We start from the raw sequence: 17804 nt of genomic DNA on the forward strand, positions 1-17804 counted from the left end.
CTTTATTACAGGCTAATCCGATATCAGCTTATTTGGCTATCTTTTCTAACATCCTCCTTAAACCTTTGAGCGCCCGCGCTCGCTAAGATGTCGAATTTCTCAGCCTAGCTAGCACTTTAATCAAAGAACTACCCCGCTGGGTTTGATCTGAAAATTTCTATATAATCCGGGTTGAAAGACTTATCGCCGAATTGACCAGACTAGCCGAGCTTACGATCACCGAGGCAGAGTATCAGCTGGCTTCTCGTCCTTGTATGGCTCCGATACTTAATATGTAACAACAAGACAGCCTTAGAAACCCCGTACACATTGGAATGAACGGCAGCAATGCCTATTTCAACGCCAAGAACGTCGTGACTTCTTGGACTACGGATTGATCAGTAGATAAGCAACCAAATAGATACAAATAAATGTACCTACATAGGTACAACTACATCCACATACCAATGTAATGTAGCTTGCAAAATGCATTTTTAGCTGTTTCGGCGTACTCCGTACAGTGCAATGTTGTAGAACGGTCTCTGATAACCCCCGGAGTACCTTCCAAATCGGTCACATCCCGCTATCTGAGCCTATTGAATTATCCAACTAGTCGGGTCTAATGGCCATACAACATATGTCTTAGAAAATACAGGCTTAAGCACAGGACACTGCCAAGCCAACGCTGCTAATAGATACTACATACAAATAAACAACGACTATGACGTGTTCGTTGTTGCTTCACATTGGGCGGATATGATCTACAAAGATAAGACAAGCCTCCTTTCTTGGAAACTTGGCATCTTGGCATCTCGAAAGTGAACGCCTGATGATAAGACCTCATTTCCAACGTGACTGTTCTCAAAGGCCAAAAAATTGTGCCTGCAGAGTATCTGTACGGGGTACGGAATAATATGTATCCCCTTGCCTGGGGTTGTCCCAGGGCCGCTAGGAACGGGTGGGATGCTCTTCAGGTCAGACCGAAATTGCGAATCTGAATCCACAATGGGTTTTCAACGGAGCACCGTACGGGTGACACATAAGAACGATCCTCTAGCGCTAGCATGGGCTGTTATTGGGTCCGGGGGATGCGCCAGTGTTACATCCATGCCTATTCGTCATTCCTCTCCACCATGCCGTGCGGTTGCAGCCCACTCTTCCCGCATATGCTTCATCTTAACGGGAGAAATGCTAGTAGTCGAGAGTAAATCTCAAACCGTTCCCCCCTAATATGCATGGCTATCACGCGATTGAGGCGGGATATTTGACCCCAGTCGCCGAATTTTCTGTGTTGGTGGTCTGTATTTATTGTCGATCTCCTCCGGATATCCTTTAGCAACCAAACATCAGTCCTGGTGTTTTTATTTCCCAATGAGTATGTAGACCATATTGATTTGTCAAAAAGCATGCGAGACTAACCTTATCGAAATCGTCAGGTAATATTGAGCCCAATACGGGCACCTCGGGGGTCGCAGCCCGTGGGCACTCTCAGACATCGCAGGAATCTCAAGAATCCTACGACGATGAGCTCACCCTCCCAACTAAGGAAGAAAATTCCACACTTCGCAAAGTGGCCGAAAATCTGCCCCTCGTTGGTTTTTCCCTTTGTTTGGTGGAGTTTGCCGAGCGCGCGTCCTACTATGGAGCACAGACAGTCTTCTCCAACTTTATCCAATTCCCATTGCCCGAAGGTGAGCCAAGTTTTCGATTGAGTGTCGGGGAAGGCCATTGCTAAAGAAGTATACTACATAGGTGGCAATGGAGCCGGTGCTCCTCCACGTGGAACCCAAAAGACGGCGGGAGCCCTAGGATGGGGATTACAAGCCAGTACTGGTCTCGTGCTACTATTCAAATTTTTGGCCTATATCGTCCCGATCTTCGGTGGTTACTGGGCAGATACTTATGTCGGACGGTATAAAGCCATTGTGATTGGTGTTTTGATCTGCGGTGTTGCCCATATCATCCAGGTCGTCGGCGCGATCCCCTCTGTTCTCCAGAAGGGCAAGGCTAACGCGGCTCCGCCGTTCGTCATTGGCCTCTTGCTTCTTGCTTTCGGTGCCGGTCTCTTCAAGCCGAACATTTCACCGACTGTTCTGGATCAGCATAAATCCCAGACACCATATGTCAAGACTCTCAAGTCGGGTGAGAAAGTTATTGTTGACCCCGAAACCACCAATAATCGGACCATGCTACTATTCTACATGTTTGTCAACCTCGGTGCCTTCTACATGTTGGCCACAACCTACGCGGAAAAGTATGTTGGGTTTTGGCTTTCCTTCCTGCTAGCTGGTGCCATTTACTTCTTGCTTCCAATCCTCCTCTTTGCTGTCTACAAAAAGACCAAAAAGCAGCCTCCTAGTGGAAACAAGGACCTCGCGGAAGCCGCCAAAATTGTATGGACTGCCCTTGTACAGAGCAAATTCCAATTCTGGCGCAAAGACTTCTGGGATTCAGCGAAACCCGCAAATCTTCGCAGTAAGGGTATCGAAGTTACCTGGACGGATACCACAGTATTCAAAGTTGCGAAAACAATGGGTATGATACCTCTCCGATCCTTCTTCCACTTTGCTTCAAGCAAAGGCCCTTCGGCACATTGATGTATTCTAACAGTCGTGTTCCTTAACAGAGGCGTGCGACATCTTCTGGTTTTACCCAATCTACAATCTAAACGACGGTGGTATCGGCTCAGTATCCACAAACCAAGGTGCATCAATGATCACAAACGGAGCACCCAACGACCTTCTGAACAACTTCAACCCACTGACAATCATGGTCACCATCCCGATCCTGACTTTCGTGATCTATCCATTCCTTGAGCGGCGCAAGTTGAAGCCCGGTCCCATTACCCGAATTACAATTGGCTTCGCTGTTGCCACTTTAGCTGGCATAGTCGGCGCACTGGTTCAATGGAAAGTCTACCAGCTCTCACCGTGTGGCACTCACGCATCGACTTGTGACAACGTCGCCGATATTAGCATCTGGTGGCAGATTCCCAATACAGCTCTCAGTGCCATCAGTGAATGTTTCGCCAATGTCACGGCGTACGAGGTGGCCTATGCTCGGTCCCCAGATAGCATGAAGGGTCTGGTAGTTGCTATTTTCCTGTTCATGACTGCCCTGTCTAGCGCTCTTGGTGAAATTCTCATCCCCGCCATTACGGACCCGTGGTTGATCTGGATTTGGGCTGCTCCTGCCGTTGCCCTGGCAGTTCAGACGGTTATTTTCTGGTTCAGGTTCAAGCATATGAACTCCGAGAACTACTTCGCCAGTAATTTGGATCCTTCTCGGGTTGAGGAGCAGCAAGTCTTATCCAAGGCGGAAGCTTGAGTTTCATGGTCTAACAAAAATGTTGGAGCGAGGCACTGCCTGTCTTGTTTCATGAATGACGGACGATAATATATTTTGAACTGTATTTACTCTACTCTACATATATACCTTGATAGTTACCTGTCATAATTACCCCTGCGAGAATTCGTAACCTCTGAGAGCGGAAATGAAAAGTCACCAATAATATATTCTTTTCCTAGCACGCAAGGTACCAGGCTGTGCCTTGTAATACCAAGTTCTCTGACTTGCCTGCCTATGGAGTCAGCCATCATTTAATAAATCTGTATTTAAAAAATATTAGATTTACTATAATGAAGAAATACAATGTAAATCTTTAGACTCAAATTTAAGAAAGCATTGACCTTCACGAGGCATGATTCGAAAAATTCAGCGATCAAGCAGCGATCAAGCAGCCAACGAGTGCATTATCCTCGTATCACAATATTGCCCCTCGGTATCGCTTTGCTTGTAGAGCGACAGTTAATTCGCGCTAAGTGGTTAGGGCTTAGTGAAGCTATATGTATAGAAAAAGAAAAGACATCATGCCAAAAGGTGGAAGCAGCGTTTGCACCAACACCTCTAGGGTGAGTGCGGGTGAGTGCGGGTGAGAACGGGGTGACAATTCTCGTCTAGGGGATGATAGTGTGCTTGGAGCTTATCCCGGTTCCTAAGCTAAATATATAAACTCAAGTCAAACTCTAAGACCCTTTTTTATTCTACCATAATATGCTAAATAAGTCTGGATGATGTCAGTGGAGTCCATCGCTTTCGTTTTGACTGACAACGATAGTGAGGCGTAGAAAAACATAGAGGGAGGCTCTAGCGGGCACGCTTCTCGGCCATATGTAGTTTAATTAAACACCTATCTTCGACATACCGGAGATTTTGCGACATTTTACTTCGAAACTAGACCTGCTCCACAATTTATAGATCGGGTGGAAGAGTCATTGAGTAGTGCTTATATTGTGGGGCTTAATGGAGGTCCGTTTGCGGCATAATAGGTACGAAAGACCGGAGACCGGAGTTCTTCGATTTACTATTTGAATTACAATTTCTTCAATCCCATTAAGCACCGTGGAGGACTAGGGTGTCGTCGCACTTTTTAAGGGCTGTGTTCACCTAGGCATTATAGCTTAGCATTTGTCGTGATCCTGCAGCGTTCATGCGAGCTTTTGGTGTTGAATGGAGGATTGCATGTTTTTTTTCTCTTTGTTTGTTTCAAAACCAGAAGATCAAAATAAAAGAAAGGTGGGAGTATTTGGAATGCCCGTCAGATTTGTGAGTCAATAATTGGTGGAATCCGTGGTTAACTATCGTAACTCAGTTCCCCAAAACAAAGAATGCCTTCAGAGACACGGGCCGAGAAAGGATCGGATCTTTAGGAAAACCCTGATATGATAAAATTCGAGAGACATTAAGCGCAATTCGGCATATCGGCAATGATATCATGATATCACACGATTTAAAGTTGGGCTAGATGCAGCGGTCATAGATTTTTATAGGTGTATTCTCGGTGATCGCTCGGACCGAGATTTTGCCGCTCACATTTTTCTGCCTTGCCCGGTCTATCTCGGAGATGAGTCGGGCGTGTAAGTATATACCTGACGTCAAGAGCTTCTCTCCCTGGAGGTATAAATATCTTCCATGTCACCTTCAAAGTACATATCTCACACGATCATATACTCTCAAATTCCTTCTCAAATTCCTTCTATTCTTAATAGACTTTCACATTTATTATTATGTCTTCAACAATACCAGAAGACTCAGAGACCCCAGAGCCCTTGCATCCCCGGCACCTAACTATGGTCGAAACCCAAGAGAGCCTCCGCAACCGGGGCATCGAAGAAACCCCTCGACCATTGGACTACAACTATCCAGCCATTGGACATGATTCGGACCCTGTGTTCCCCGAAGAGTACACCGTTGAAACCAGTACCGGTCTTGTTCCTCAAAGAACCCTGGAGCAGATCAGATCTCATGCTTCTACTATCCCAGCCACGATTGGCACACCAACAACATACGAGCCCAACACCGACATCGATATCGAAAAGGGAGGAAAGGGCCCCACGGAATTTGTAACATTCACCATCGATGATCCTGAACACCCCTACAATTGGTCCCGCGTTTATCGCTGGTACATCACTCTTGTCGCTTCGGCAGTTGTGGTATGTGTCGCCTTCGGGTCCTCCATCGTCACCGGAGGATTGGGTTTGATCGAAGAACAATACAATGTCTCTCTCGAAGTTGCAATCCTGACATGTTCAATCATGGTCTGCGGATTCGCAGTCGGTCCTCTACTCTGGTCTCCCCTCTCTGAGATCATCGGCCGAAGACCTGTATACATCATCTCCCTCACTTTATATGTCATTTTCAACATTCCATGCGCTCTGTCCCCAAACATCGGTGGCTTGCTCGTGTGCCGATTCTTGTGCGGTGTCTTCTCCAGTTCGGGTCTCTCCCTCGCTGGTGGCACCATCGCCGATATCTGGAGCATTGAGGAGCGTGGTATGGCCATTGCTTACTTTGCTGCTGCACCATACTGCGGCCCTGTGCTTGGTCCCATCGTGACAGGTTGGATCAACATTGGATCAGGTCGTCTCGACCTCTTCTTCTGGGTGAACCTAGCCTTTGCCGGTGCCATGACGATCATGATCGGCCTTGTTCCGGAGACATACGCTCCATTAATTCTCAAGCGCCGCGCCGCAAGACTCCGCAAAGAAACCGGAAACCCAAACATCATCACCGAGCAAGAAAAAACGAAGCTCACGTTCCAAGAAATCGCTCGCACAAGTCTGATCCGACCCATCACTATGATCATGACCGAGCCTGTTCTCGACCTAATGTGCATGTACATTGTTCTAATCTACGCAATGCTCTACGCCTTCTTCTTCGCATACCCAGTCATCTTCCCCGAGCTCTATGGCTACAACGACGGCCAGATCGGACTCATGTTCATCCCTATTCTGATTGGCGCTGCCTTCGCCCTAGTTGTCACTCCAGCCATCGAGGGCAAGTTCAAGAAGATCTGCAGTCAGCGATCCCCAACACCAGAAGACAGACTCCATGCAGCCCTGATTGGTGGACCTTTTATTCCAATCGCCTTTTTCATCTTGGGCGCTACCTCCTACAAGCATATCATCTGGGTTGGACCTGCTTCGTCGGGTATTGCCTTTGGCTTCGGCATGGTGTTGTGTTACTATGCAGTGAATAACTACATCATCGACTCGTACCAGAAGTACGCTGCGTCGGCTTTGGCGGCCAAGGTCTTCCTGCGCTCCGGTGGTGGTGCAGCTTTCCCGCTATTCACCACGCAGATGTATGATCGTCTTGGGTTGCAGTGGGCTTCTTGGCTGATGGCTTTCATTGGAGTTGCCATGGTTTTCATTCCGTATATCTTCTACTTCTTTGGTGCGAGACTGCGTGCAAAACTTACCCGGGGTTAGGAGTACTGTTTTTGTTGTTTTTTCTTTCTCTTCATCGGAAAAGTTAGAACATTGAGAAGCCTGATATTGGTCGGTGGAAAGACGAAAGTCCTCATGTGGACATAATCTTGGGGGTAATGAAACAATAGACCTAACGATACATAGAACATCACAATTATAATACTAGTTTGAATCAGTTGCAGAATACGGTCCTAGTGGTGCCCTACTTAAGCGAGATGAAATATTATTAGAGAAGAAGAATTTATTAGAAAAGAATTCGCATAGGGTCATTATCAAAATCAGTCAGTGAACTGTTTGCCCACACATTGGCAATTTTAGAAATACTAGGAATTATACTGTTCCAGGTGCGACAAAATCGTCGATTCAAATTACAACTCAACTTTTAGTAAAGCTGAGAAGATCAGACCGGCAATCGTGCGACGAAGGGTGGTAAATCACCCTATCCTCCCCTGTCGCGCACTCACCTTTCTCATCATACTGAGCCAACCTTAGCCTACCTCCCCTCCAGATAAGACGTCGTCTGTCATCAAAATGGTTATTTGGCCGGACCACAACCCTTGCACTAACTGTGGATTGATGCAAGAGGGCCATACGCGGGAAAATTGCCCACATATCGAATTTTCGCGTTACGTACACAAGGAATGATGTGGAAACATCATCCTATGTGTCTTCAAATATCTTCAGAGATCTCTATAAGGCCAACTCATTCGTTCACTGGATGGAGGGGGAAGATGTTGCAGCCATTATTAAAAGACCAAGGCAGTTTGTTGTTGTGAGCTCATTGACCAAAACCCTCCCCCGGGGTATCTCACAACCCGGCTCTTTCTACACCAACGATGACACCACCTTAATCCCTGCCAAAGAATTCAACTCGGGGAAAAAGCGCAAAATAGATGCAGTATGACCAGTAAATAGTGTTGGCGCCTGGGCCCAGGGTGGTTCATACCTGTTTGCCTTACTGCTTGTTGGTGGAAGTCTTCCTTCTTATCCTTTTGTCTTCTCCCCTCAAGCCCCTTGGAGCAGAATCTTGCTGGGTTGGATTTGATCAATTTGGTGATGTCCCAGTTAGATATCGGTAGGTCTCCCAGAAGCGCTATGTGGGTATCTGAGTATCTGAGACAAGCTAGCTTAATAGGAAGGCAGATATTCTCAGAGGGTTATCATATACTAGGGGCATAAGACAGCACACCATGAAGCTAGGTACTGTTTTACTAGAAAGGTGTAAAGTCGTGTTTTCTTGTAGATATGAAGAGATCGAGGAGGTATCTACGAGTGTTAGCTAGTCTGAGAGCATTTTGTTCTCGTTCATGATTATACCCTGCAATCCCTAAAAATGTTCGAGGACCGGATGAAAAGCTAGGCTAAACTCAAGAATATCTATGTTTGTATGAACCACTCATGTTATACAGCAAAAGGTCATAGGTGAGATAGAGAAACCTCCTCGTAGAACTAAGGTTATGTACGAGAAGGCTGCCTGATATCCTGCTTTTACAGCTCGTAAACTGAAAGTCTAACAGCTAGCTATCCCTACCGTTATGAGATCTAGCCACAGGTCCTAAAGAAGTCGAAGTCACAGGGATATTGCGGGGGATATCACTAGAGGTTCTGGATAAACTGATGAACAATCCATACTTTTGTAGGTGGGGAATTCAGCTGTTGCTGAGTTCGATGGAGGCACCTTGTCAAAATTTTGGTGCGCAAAAGATGATCAAGTGAACTTCCGCAATCAAGATCATGCCCAGGTTGATATAGGCATATTCCGAACCACAGTATATCAACTGCCCGGGTGGTCTAGTGGTATGATTCGCGCTTAGGGTTCACCCAAAGCATTATTGCGCGAGGTCCCCGGTTCAATCCCGGGCTCGGGCCGATTGTTTTTGCTTTTTTTGGGTTACTTACCAATATAAGAATAATCAGCCTCATCACATATCTTTTTAGATGTCTCTAGTTTGTATTTTCTTTCGTTTCTCGGTTTTATGAGGGTGGGGAAAGGTTGGAGTTGTGAAAGACTCTTCTATGTATAACATTTGATATTTGTTGATTTTACAATCAATATACCCTCATGAATGAATGTATGTACATATATTGTGAACGGCTAAGGAAATACCTGAACCAATGATTATTCTTTAACTGGAAGGGGGTAATAGACCAGAGGCCAGATCTAAATAACGGAATGCTATTGTACAACTCCGCCAAAAGATATACTGGGGAAGTCTACGCTGACTAGGCACCGATATATCGATATATCTACTACTTAGATTCAACAGAACCCCAACATACAGTTACATGCGTATGTACTCCGTATACATGTTTTAAATGAATAGACTGAAACAAAACAGATGCTAATGTAGGATCGGAAAGCCAAAAAACAATGGGCCCGAGCCCGGGATTGAACCGGGGACCTCGCGCAATAATGCTTTGGGTGAACCCTAAGCGCGAATCATACCACTAGACCACCCGGGCAGTTGATATACTGTGGTTCGGAATATGCCTATAAAAAAGCAGGAACGTATTTTTATTTGTTGTTGGCCGCACACCCCTGTCTGAAAATGGTATACCGCCTTCCTAATTGGAATCCTATCAATGTTTCTGCCGCTTCAATTTTTCATGCCCTATATTCTGCCCACTTCATTGATTCCGGTTTACTTAGTCAAGAAGCCCTACATTCTGATCGTATAAGACAGTACCTGACTTTACAGAATACATCTTAACACTACTAGGAGTTAAACAGTAGTTCATATGACCTCTTAACAACTTTACTAGATATTTATATTAACTAATTATTATTATATTAGTATAAAAACACAAAAAAAAGATGGGCCCGAGCCCGGGATTGAACCGGGGACCTCGCGCAATAATGCTTTGGGTGAACCCTAAGCGCGAATCATACCACTAGACCACCCGGGCAATTGATGTGTGAGATATGAATCATTTAATTACATCAGTTTACACCAGTGAAGAAAGATAATCCAAAAAAATCCAAAAAAGGAGATGGGCCCGAGCCCGGGATTGAACCGGGGACCTCGCGCAATAATGCTTTGGGTGAACCCTAAGCGCGAATCATACCACTAGACCACCCGGGCAGTTGCATATTTAAAGTTTCAGATTTTGCCTACAAGAGGGAAAGCTTCCTAACCCCCAGTGGGTTGGGCTGCATGTTCTATGCAATATGTACCTTTTCCATAGGATGAACATACAAAAGGTACTTCTAAAAATATATGTACATGTATGTCAACCCCATCATGGGTTTTGTATTAAAGGGACATAGTCTTAAGTTAATATATGACCTGATCCCTAGGCACACTACTGATTCTTCCCAGAGTAGGAATCAGAATTCCTAGAGGACCTACACCTAGACCTGGCTTTGAACCTCCCCGCGGTGCGAAGCTCCAGAACCTGCACCTCCAAGGGCACCGCCAAGGAACCTCAATTTTACATAAATATGCATAAATCATGACTTATAAGCAGAATATTTTCTTTTCGGGGTGGTTTATACATATATAATTTTCTTGGCGGGTTGAAGGTCTGGATTTTGGCACCTCCTTGGCGTCTTGGCGGGTCGAAATGGAGGTGCAAAGCCAGGTCTACCTACACCTCCCAGGAGTGAACTATATAGCTCCGGGGAGCTCTGATCTAGGAGCAATCAATGACGTGCCTAGGAATATGGAGCCTGGAGCCAGGTATCACCCGGCAATCATCTAGACTTCACTGGCTTTATATATCGTGAACATGCACCAAATCTCACCGCTATATAAGGTGCAGGAAAATATGTATCAAAGTTGGAATGCTTGATTAAGCAAGATTGGGATAAAGGCATGCGAATAAACATACCATTTGCTAGGGAACATTAGGCTCCACATAACTCAAGAGCAGCCACATCTCGGACTTTAAGTAGCATTATGGAAAGCTCAAATCATTAGCGTGTGGGAGGTGGTGTGCAGGAGAAAGGCACTGCACCTCAGACCGGCTTCCAAGGTTAGTAGGACAGGGCTTGTGGACATAGTTAACTTAAACGGGGACCAACTTTGGAACCTACGTAGGGCACTCATTAATTAACAAACCAACGGAATCAGGCTCTACCATTAGTCTCTGTGGCGCTACTCCTCAAGGGGGAAATAGGCAACTTTATTTTGGTCGCGAGTTTGCCTGAAATACACATACTTTTACATGTACCCATCCTTCTACAGATATTTCCGCTCCCATTTGGGCTCTTCCACATCACCGGACGTGAAGCTGCAATGTCCCACCGATCCCACGACCGGCACTGAACCCCATTGAACGGGTAATACAGCCATATCCTCGTCTTCATTTTCGCATTCCATCCCTTGGTCGATCTCCTCATTGCCTTCACGATTCGGATCAAAAGCAGGGTGACAAGCCGCAGAAATGGTAAAACTGCAACTTCCCACAACGGGCATGCCCGACTCAAACAGCCTGAAACTTAGTCCAACCACACAGAAAAACATAAAGCTCCCAACTGCAATGGAGCTTACAATCGCAACAGGCGAGTATCCACATGTGAGGATGTCATTATCCTGCTGTCTCTGCATATTTGGACTGTATGCATCAATGCCCACAATAAATAGACTCTGTGAGATAAGCCAGTGCAGAAGAGCAGAGACGACCATGAGTGGGATTGCATAGCGATATGGCAATGAGAGGAAATAGTCACTGCGTTGCGAGAAGGACGGACTACCTGAGACTCGGAGTCCCTTTCGGTTGACGGCGTAACCGCTCCATTCTGCGGCGATATTCATTGCGGTTAGGAGGCTGTTGAAGGCGAAGTAGAGGAAGGAGAACATGAGTTGGGGCATGTTAGCAATTATCACGATTGGTATTAGAGTACCGGGCCAGTGGTCGCCAATTATGAGGGTGCTTGGGTTTACTTCGCCTAGGGTTGCTTGCCAGACGGTTGACCCGGGTTTTATTTGGGAGATGCCGTATACGAGAAGGGCGATACAGGCAGAGATAGCCATGAGCCCCCTAAAGAGATATTAGTTGAGAGTTTCAGACGTGATAGGAACGGTAGTGTAGATGGACGACTTCCAAGAATATACTGAATACCCATCGTCTAGTGGAAACGGCACTACCCCAACGTCTTCGTTTCCTAACATACTTTCTCGGTTCATGCAGTGGATACCTTTTGATTGAGGCTGATGAAGACCGAAACTTTGATTCCGCTTCTCGATTGAGAAGGAGACATCCACCCTTCGTATATGGATCGGGGCGACGTAGGAAGGAGGCAATGGCATCACCGATGGTCAGGATGGGGGCTTCTTTCATACCAAACCACATATAACACAATATGGCGGACTTGACCAGATTGAATGTAATAACGACCATGGTCAATGGGAAAGAGTACTGCAATTTGCAAAATTGTCTCGCCTTTTCGGCGAGACAGTAATCAACCTTCCACCCACCACCCGACGAACTAGTACCTCCCACGGACCAGTCATCGGTCTTGATTTGAGACTGAATAGTCGGCAAATACACTTCGCAGTCATCTCTCCAATCACTTGGGCAAAGCCACTTATATGGATCTGCCTCCGGGGGCGTGAGATCCAGGTATAGCCGAGGATTTAATACGCCCTGCGTCGTAAGGTAAACATATGAAGTGTTTGTTGACACTTGCTCGGTGACAAGAAGGAGATCGCCATAGGTTGTCTGGAAGGTTTGGGCGTAATTTTCCACGCATTCCTTTGGGTCGAGATGCTGCAGAGATCCGTTTTTGGCGGATGACAAGAGTTCGTTGAAGGAGGACCATTTGTTCGTGTCACGGAGTGGTACTTCAAGGTCTGGCGAAGATATTTTACTTAGATTTCCATGTCCTAGGAAGATATTGTAGGCTGCGACGGAGGTTGTCGAGAAGATTGTTGAGTTATACCTTTTTACTTTGCTTAGTGATGGTGTTGTTGATGTTTAATCAGACGAGGGAATGTCATACATTAGATGGAAAGGGAGAGAGGAGGATGCCAGGCATATCCATAAGAGGGATCGTCCTTTAGATACGCGAAAAAGGTTGCGGATACTGGGCACTCCAATGTCAAGCCATTTCCCTTTTTGGTGAGCTCGATCGATATTTCGTCTTGTCGGTGCAGCGAGGCATTGCTGATATCGATCTTAGTTAATTAAAAAGCATATTTGGGGATGTTTATTAAGTACCATCCCAAAATTACTAGCAGACAACAGAGTCGTGCTTAAGATGTTGATCAGCAAATGAAAGCCAATGTCCAAATGCTGCACTTTATCGCAATCACCCTGGTATAAGATCCCCTTTGTGTCATCCTGTCGATGATGAGAGATAGTATAGAGCATAAAACTGAGGTTGAAAAGGAAGACGATCAGACTGGCGATAAAAGCCAGACAGATAGTGAACCTCCAGCCTTGGAACCGGTCTCCGCCTTGAAAGATCCAACCATGTTTAGGCTTGGACTCCTCACTGTATACGGTGAGTCTTTCTGTGTCTCTCTCCGAGTATCTTTCAGACTCGCGCTCTGATGTACTTTGGATCAGCAAATCTGCACTTTGGTGGTGGGGAATCGGTATTAATTCCGTGTCACGGTCAAGTGAGCCCCTATTCCACATAGTGGACATTCATGCGAGGATTGACCTAGAATGCTTGGAAGAATGCGATGATGGGAACGGAGATTCAGTCAGGATACATCAGGGCTGGCTAGCTTATGTATTAAACTCGTCAAGAGAGAGTTGGCTGCAACAAGAACATTAGCCGGGGGATTTTGAACGTGAGGCTCAACCCCCGAGTTTGCTCAGTTCTAATACCGATCTTCCCAGGCAAAACAGCGCCATGGTTGAAAAAAGGGATGGCTGCAGAATTGGGGGCCATTTTGCGGGGCTTGAGCGGCCATGGGCATGGGTGACTGGCTATTTCGTAACTTTCAATCGTGCACGGAGTACCGTAGCAAAATCCCAGCCTAGGCAATGGACAAACGCCCTTGGCGTGCATCAGAACACGGGATCTTTAGGGTTGGACCATTAAACCAGCTTCAGGATAGGATGAGAAAAATGAGACCATCTGCTCCGTACCTATATATGCAAGAACCAAAGCTATTTCCAAATATTGTGGATGTATCGCTCTTCGGTTTTGCGTACTAGTGAACTCCCTGCACTTATTCTAAGGTGGGACATAGCTACTTAAACCGCGATCAACCCACGTGGTGCACTGAATTAGGTACATATGTAAGTACATATGTACTGATTAACGCGGAGTATTAACTCAAACCCGGAATAGAAAATATGGCCATTCACTTGCTAACCGACCCCTGTAATTCTTTTCAAAAAAGCCGACCCTCGCAAGCGAGGGTCCGCTACCCATGTGCAAAGCATCACCTATATACAACTATTTTCCTACCTTTTACTTTAACCTCCATTTACTACGCCACTACGTAGTAAACTATTTAATTTAATAAAAGATATAGACGAATTAGCTAATTCACTACTGGTTAAATTGTTTATATACAGTTTAAACGTAGTGAAAGAAGTAAGGTAGTCACTGAATATTGTTAGCTATCCGACTCCCTCCGTCCCAAATCACGCGCATTTCCTAATACTTAAGCACCACCCGACACAATCCTTTTTTTGCGTTAACTAATGATGAATTCATTTGCCCAGCGGTTTAATATCACGTAGATGTACCGATAAAGATTTCGATTCACATAAAGAGTTTGCTAGTGCTGAAAGTATGCTGTAGTGACGTTGCGGGCACATAAAAGGTGTGGCGGGTAATATGTCAATAATGTTGAAAGTACGGATGCCGCACGCAACTATTTGCAAATAACACCGGTAATTGTTGCCCTCCTAGTCTTACTGGGGCCGCCTTCATAAGTTCAATGTATAAAGGACCAGGTTTCATATAATATTTTAGAGTATCGTGTGCTTTTTTCGCATTCTATAATTGAAAACTCCTCTTCGTATCATAAGATTTATATTTATTAAGCCCATTTCCATTAGCGGACCTAGCTTTATAAGAGTCCCCACTATCTATGTTTTGTATATACAGATACTAGTCATATGTTCTTACCCACTGCCCCCACTTCAATTTGACCCGGCAACCAACCCATGTTTTTTTTTCTCCCTCCTACACCACCTACACTGCTTCGAATCCAATGAAAATAGGACCAAACAATAGAAAATCGGCGCAGCTTTCTACTGAGTAAAGAGCAGCTATTATATACGCCTACAATAATGGTGCTACGCAGGTTCAATTAGCTGGTGATTTTGGCTGTACCCACAAGACTATTTTCAACACAATTAAGCGCTACTCAGAGGATGAAAAACTGGAAAATCGTGAGAAAACTGGCCGTCCCCCTATGCTTACTGAACGAGCCTGTCATCAAGTTCTTTTACAGGCCCGCCGGCATCCGTTTTGGACCTATAAGCAGCTAAGTGCTACTATAGCTCAGCATCTATCACCCTCCACTATACGTCGAATTTTAAAGCGATACGGACTCGGAAAACGGCGATCGAGACAGAAAATACTAATTAAGCCCTCTCTTGCAAAAAAGAGGCTTAAATTCGCGAGGAAATGGCGCCAGGAAAGCTTTCAATCGTGGATCTTTCGGACGAGTGTTCGATGTAGCGAACCTCGAACTTTAGACCATAATGGTGCTTCCGTACAACCTCAGAGGGCCTTCGAAAGGAACTTATGAATGCGAAGGTTCATATTAAGGATATTTTACAAATGATTTAGGCTGGAATCTGGCTTGGTGGTCGAACAAAGTTAGTTATTATGGAACGGGACGAGGACTCACCTTCGGGGCGAGGTTATACTGCAAATTCGTATATAGAAGCACTTGAAATAGGTCTGTTACCAATCTATACCCCTGGCATAGTATTTCAGCAAGATAGCGCGAAGATTTATACAGCATTGTTGATACAAGAGTGGTTTGAAGCCCATGGAATATACGTCGAGGACTAGCCTACACATTCACCTGATTTGAACCCGATTGAACCTGTATGGCGCTGGTTAAAAGTGAAGCTATTTACATTATTTCCGGAGCTTATTAGCATGGGAAGAAGTGAGACTGACTGGCTTTATTTTAGACAATGCCTAGTGGAAGCATGGGATGCATTAGATCAGTCGAAGATAGATGCATTGATATTGAGCATGGGAAGACGTTTAAAGGCAGTACGGAGGGCTAAGGGGTATTATACAAAATATTAAGCGAGAAATTCATTATGCGGGTGTTAAGCTTACTCATATTTTTATTTGAATTAATTAAACCTATAAATGGTGGTGTAGTGTAGTATGTAGTAGATATATATATTTGGTGAGGGAAGCCATAAAAGTGGAGTGGGTAAGAACATATGGTAGGTGATGCAGGTTCCTCTCCTCCTAGAGTGCCCTTGGATATCAAGGCAACGCGCTCAATGGCTGCTATCAAGGCTACTAGGTCTAAGGATGTCACTTGGAAAGGGGAATTGATATGGTAAAAACAATGCCGCCGTAAGTCAAATATAACGAAAAAAGGCATACGAATATAGTAGGATATGTAGCGTAGATACATACATGGGCATTCGTATCCGAGAAACGGGCTTGGTTTATATTTTATCGGCGGAGACTTCGGGATTTAGGCTTTCCTTGGCTTATGATTAGTATGTTTAAACTATGGCTCTGATAAGGATGGCTGACCCATCTAGCACTCCTATTATCCAGCCCTAATAAAAGATATACCGTAACAACCTATATGAAGTCACAAGACCGAAGCAGAACTTTCGCTGGAAAGAACCTTTGCTTTCCCATCCTCCGTCAAGGAATTTATGTAACAATTATCTCAGTAGTCTAATCTACTACGAATATAGCTGTTGACAGCCCAGAGATGATTTCCATATGTAGCCTTCTTCCTTACGGAGCCTTCTTCCGTCTGGAGGACTACTTGGGGGCAGGTAGTGAAATCACCGCTAGTGCTTCAAGCTACATAGCTTAATGGTTGTTTTTTTTAACTCTTCAAAGGTGATAAATATATTCGATTACATGTACCAGCATGGTAACGAAATAAAAGCATCCCCATTGTAACCATGAGCCCTGGCAACAAATTCAAACTCATGATCGTTTCTGCAGGTTGGAAGGTCTCACAGTTTCTTCTTTAATATGAGTTGACTCGCCGACGCATGTGCGCCCGGACTTAACATTTGGAGACCTGTTTTCAGTGTCTCTTTGTTGTTGCCCGCAGACTGCGTCAACTGCAATTGGTCGACAACTAATATATATCCATATATCTACACACCTAAATAGGAAGATCTGGCAGGCGTTGCGGCCTTCGGCCACCAACCAAAAAAATGAGAGAGCTAAAGAATAAAGTCAAATATAAAGAAAGAACAAAGCGAAAAAAAGAAAATTAGCTGTCTAGGCTTGTATCTATGTATACTAGAAACCAATGTGCCAAGTGAGCCAAATCTGTCATGAAACAAGGCATTCATCAACTGCCCGGGTGGTCTAGTGGTATGATTCGCGCTTAGGGTTCACCCAAAGCATTATTGCGCGAGGTCCCCGGTTCAATCCCGGGCTCGGGCCCATCTCCTTTTTTGGATTTTTTTGGATTATCTTTCTTCACTGGTGTAAACTGATGTAAGTAAATAATTGATATCTCACACATCAATTGCCCGGGTGGTCTAGTGGTATGATTCGCGCTTAGGGTTCACCCAAAGCATTATTGCGCGAGGTCCCCGGTTCAATCCCGGGCTCGGGCCCATCTTTTTTTTTGTGTTTTTATACTAATATAATAATAATTAGTTAATATTTTATACTAATATAATAATAATTAGTTAATATAAATATCTAGTAAAGTTGTTAAGAGGTCATATGAACTACTGTTTAACTCCTAGTAGTTGTTACCAGCCAATTCTTCAAAGTAAAGAGTGCATTTAAACGAAAATACTAAGTACAAAGAAGGAAAAGAAGAAGAAGAGAGGAAACGTGTGCGACAGGACCTTTGTAGATCCTCGTCCTGTCTCTTCGTACAAACATGTCAAACATCTACAAGTCGGAAACATCTGGCAGAAAACTCTAAAGTCAGGGCGGCTAGTTACGGCAGAAAG

The 17804-nt window shown here is 44.9% G+C and overlaps 3 protein-coding genes across 3 annotated transcripts; 2 read left to right on the top strand and 1 right to left on the bottom strand.

Annotated features, from left to right (window-relative positions):
- Nucleotides 1–1350: 1350 nt before the first annotated feature.
- On the top strand, nucleotides 1351–3306 carry N7455_003134 (putative MFS peptide transporter; the record flags this gene model as incomplete). The annotated part of the gene is made up of 4 exons (XM_040960689.2): nucleotides 1351–1354; nucleotides 1416–1670; nucleotides 1732–2514; nucleotides 2606–3306. 4 exons carry the CDS (start codon nucleotides 1351–1353, stop codon nucleotides 3304–3306), a joined length of 1743 nt encoding a protein of 580 aa, XP_040808826.2.
- Nucleotides 3307–5045: 1739 nt separating this feature from the next.
- Nucleotides 5046–6749, top strand: N7455_003135 (MFS transporter; the record flags this gene model as incomplete). Its single annotated transcript, XM_040960718.2, has 1 exon — nucleotides 5046–6749. The coding sequence occupies one exon, from the start codon at nucleotides 5046–5048 to the stop codon at nucleotides 6747–6749; it is 1704 nt and encodes a 567-aa protein (XP_040808857.2).
- A 4181-nt stretch (nucleotides 6750–10930) lies between these two features.
- N7455_003136 (uncharacterized protein) lies at nucleotides 10931–13343 on the bottom strand (the record flags this gene model as incomplete). Its single annotated transcript, XM_040960696.2, has 4 exons — nucleotides 10931–11732; nucleotides 11866–12633; nucleotides 12694–12857; nucleotides 12912–13343. The coding sequence occupies 4 exons, from the start codon at nucleotides 13341–13343 to the stop codon at nucleotides 10931–10933; spliced, it is 2166 nt and encodes a 721-aa protein (XP_040808867.2).
- Nucleotides 13344–17804: the final 4461 nt, after the last annotated feature.

The sequence above is a fragment of the Penicillium solitum genome (assembly GCF_028829755.1).
Source record: "Penicillium solitum strain IBT 25940 chromosome Unknown utg000001l_segment0_segment0, whole genome shotgun sequence".
Lineage (NCBI taxonomy): Eukaryota > Fungi > Ascomycota > Eurotiomycetes > Eurotiales > Aspergillaceae > Penicillium > Penicillium solitum.